The sequence below is a fragment of the Pteropus alecto genome, unplaced genomic scaffold (assembly GCF_000325575.1).
Source record: "Pteropus alecto unplaced genomic scaffold, ASM32557v1 C19133469, whole genome shotgun sequence".
Taxonomy (NCBI): Eukaryota; Metazoa; Chordata; class Mammalia; order Chiroptera; family Pteropodidae; genus Pteropus; species Pteropus alecto.
Window position 1 is genome coordinate 1 of NW_006494508.1, and position 2,971 is coordinate 2,971.

General features: G+C 55.5%; 1 protein-coding gene across 1 annotated transcript; it reads right to left on the bottom strand.

Moving 5' to 3' along the window:
- Positions 1-1,372: 1,372 nt before the first annotated feature.
- On the bottom strand, positions 1,373-2,502 carry LOC102892730 (leukocyte immunoglobulin-like receptor subfamily A member 6; the record flags this gene model as incomplete). The annotated part of the gene is given in 4 exon segments (XM_015599472.1): positions 1,373-1,648; positions 1,814-2,098; positions 2,282-2,317; positions 2,469-2,502. Coding segments are annotated over 4 exon segments (631 nt in total), but the record flags the coding sequence as incomplete, so codon positions are not given.
- Between the last annotated feature and the right edge of the window lie 469 nt (positions 2,503-2,971).

A 2,971-nucleotide genomic window follows, 5' to 3' on the forward strand; every position in this document is an offset into this window, starting at 1 on the left:
ATGGACAAAGCTGGGACACACAGTGCAACTTCCACACCATCGCCTCTACTCACCAACCCATCAGAGACTTTGGGGGACCTAAATGGGACCACTCAGAGCCAGAGTCTGCGTGGGTTGGACTCTGTGCCCTCCCCAATTCCTATATCTAGCCAAGATCCGTCCTCTGTTCTACAGACCCCACACTCCCAACCAGGGCCTGCCTGGACTTTTCTCTGTGTGTATCTAGGAGGGGACATGAGGAGGAATTTGATGTTTCCTAAGCACAGGGTGGGGCCACCCACGCTGAGGGCTTCCACTTCTGGGGCCTCACCTAAATCTCCAGACAAACCTGTGAATGAGACAGCAGGAGCCATATATATTTCACAGACAATGACACTGGGACTCAGAGAGGGAATGTGGCTTGTCCACGGTCCCATGGCCAGGAAATGCAGAGCTGGGATTTCAGTTTTGTAGAGCTTGGTCTCCAAGCCTGTGTTTATTTTTATTTAATTTAATGTTTCTTCTTGGATAAGAACAGGCTGAGCACCACACAGGGCTGATAGGGAAGTGCTTGGGATGTCACCTGTGTCATTGCTCTGTGCTTCCCTGCCACCTGAACACACAACATTGCCTGTCCTTCACTTCTGCAGACGTGGGGCTGCGTCCTGCAGGTCAGAACTGAGATATCCTTTGAGATCCAAGTGAAAATTCTCCTCTATTACACAGGGTGAAACTGAGGCCCAGATGACAAGAGACTGTGCAGTCACCACCTCTGGGAGCACTGAGACCCGCACTGCCAGTTGGTTTCACCCCAACATCTCCCTCTGCCTTGACTCTCCACCTGTCATCTGCTGGCCTCAGACCCCTGGGGCCCCGTGGTGCGCCCTGGCATCTCTCCCTAATGCCCAGCACCACTCCTAGGGACACAAGCCTGTCCTTGAGTATCTGGGGGGCATTAGATGCTTGGAGAGACTTAGAACTGCCCCGGGGTAGTCTGTGCCCCCTCTGAGAAAAGAGCCCCCAGTGACTCACCAGCTGTTGAGGTGGGTCCAGTGGATGAGGGACCAGGGTCCCTTGAGAGTTTTGGGTAAAGGAAAAGAAGGTTGAGAGCCTGGAGATAGCTTCTCATGGCGACCCCGTATTTGTTCATACTCTTCTGCCCCATGGCCCCCACAAGGATGTCACTCCACATACCTAGGGAGTTCTGGTGACAGATCTGTGAAAAGGGCAGGGGTGAGAGGGCCCTGTTGTTCCCCATTCCTTTGAGGGACAGAACCTTATCGTGACAACCCTCCTTAGAGCCCCTTCCACTGCCTTTCTAGATGGTAGCTATCCTGGACAGAGTCCTGAGCTAACCACACAGACATGAAGGAAATAGGTTTGGGCCCCTCACCTGAGACCAGGAGCTCCATGGGATCACTGGGGAGTGACCATACCTTTGGGGTGTTCTTGTAACAGCCATAGCATCTAGAAGTCCCCCTGTGGCTGAGGAATACGGGGTCTACAAGGAACAGGGCCTGGTACCACCCACGGGGCCGTTGCTGTGAATCCAGAGTCAGGAGGGGCTTGTGGTCTCCTTATTTAGTCAGAATGAACTTGTCAAACCCCTGCTCCGAGACACAGAGGAGGGTCACATTCCCTCCTGAGGTCCAGACAGGACTCGGCAGCACTGATAGGCTGGGTTTGTTGCAGGATCCTAACAGAGGGAGAGGCAGCATGTAAATGGGATCACACCTCCTCACTCCCCCAGGGCTGAGCTGTGAAGAGGACACCTTGAGAACAGACACCCTTCCTGAGGGCAAAGTGTGAGGTGGGACCCTGAGCGTCCCCTCACCTGTCAGCACCAGCTTCAGGGGGTCACTATGCTCTGACCAGCCAATGGGGCTGAAATAGTAACAGCGATATATCCCTGCAGCGTGCTCTGTCATCTGCGTGATGGAGAACTTAGCCTTGTCCCTGGGCTCCTGTGGCCTCTGCATGTACCAGAATACTGAAATTTCCTCTTTATCCAGATGGAACTTCTTGGCTCCCAGGGTCCCCTGACACCAGATGGTTACAGGTCTCCCCCAGAGGATCACAGAGCCTGGCTCAGCCCAGACGGTGGGTTTCGGGATGGTCCCTGGAAGAAATTAGAGGTTGGGTCACAGACAGTTCCCACTCCCAGTGCCCAGCTCTCAGCCCCAAACCTCCCAGATGTCCCCCTTTTGTCAGCCCAGAACTGCTGTCTCCAGCCCCAACTGCTCAAAGTGGCCCCTTGTCCCCAGTGAGGACGTGGGACCAGGCCTCCTGGGGAAAGACTCACCTGCCTGCACGTCGGTCTTTGGGCCTACGCTCAGCCCTGGAAGAGAGTCCTTGTGAGAGACTGGCCCTGAGTCCCAAGCTGATCCCTATTCCCCGTGAGCCTCCTGACAGGTCCCCTCACTGCCCAGGGCCTGGCTGTGAGGTGGGGTCCCTTCCACACCAGAACTTTTCTCCTGTCTTCAACTCACCGAGGCAGAGCAGAACCGTGAGGGTGGCAGTCATGACGTGTCCTCCCTCTGATCCCCTGCGCAGGTCGGGGAGACCACAGAGCCCTCAGGCTGATGACAGGCACACAGGGTGTAGCCACTCAGAGGCTGTTTCTTCTCATCACGGGGTTGTCACATCAGCCCCACAAGAAGAGGAAATGCCCCCAGGAGCCTGGCTCTGTTTTCCAGGTTGGAGCAGCACAGAGACCTGGAGCCTTCCTGAGATGCTCCTTCTAGGTGAGGGGACCTAGGTCTCATCCTTCCCACTAGAGCCTCCTCCATGGGGTCCCCTCATCCTCAGCCTGTCCACTAGCACCTCCCTGTGAAGTCCTCATTGTAGACAGTGGTCACCGAGCCCCTGGAGACACTTCAGGAAGGTGTGTGTGCCTGTGTTCTGCAGAGCTCGAAACAGCAGGGACACACGTGTACCGTCTAGCTGTGAAGTTTAGGGGGTGTCCCTGTGACAGCGAGCTTGAAGGGGAAAT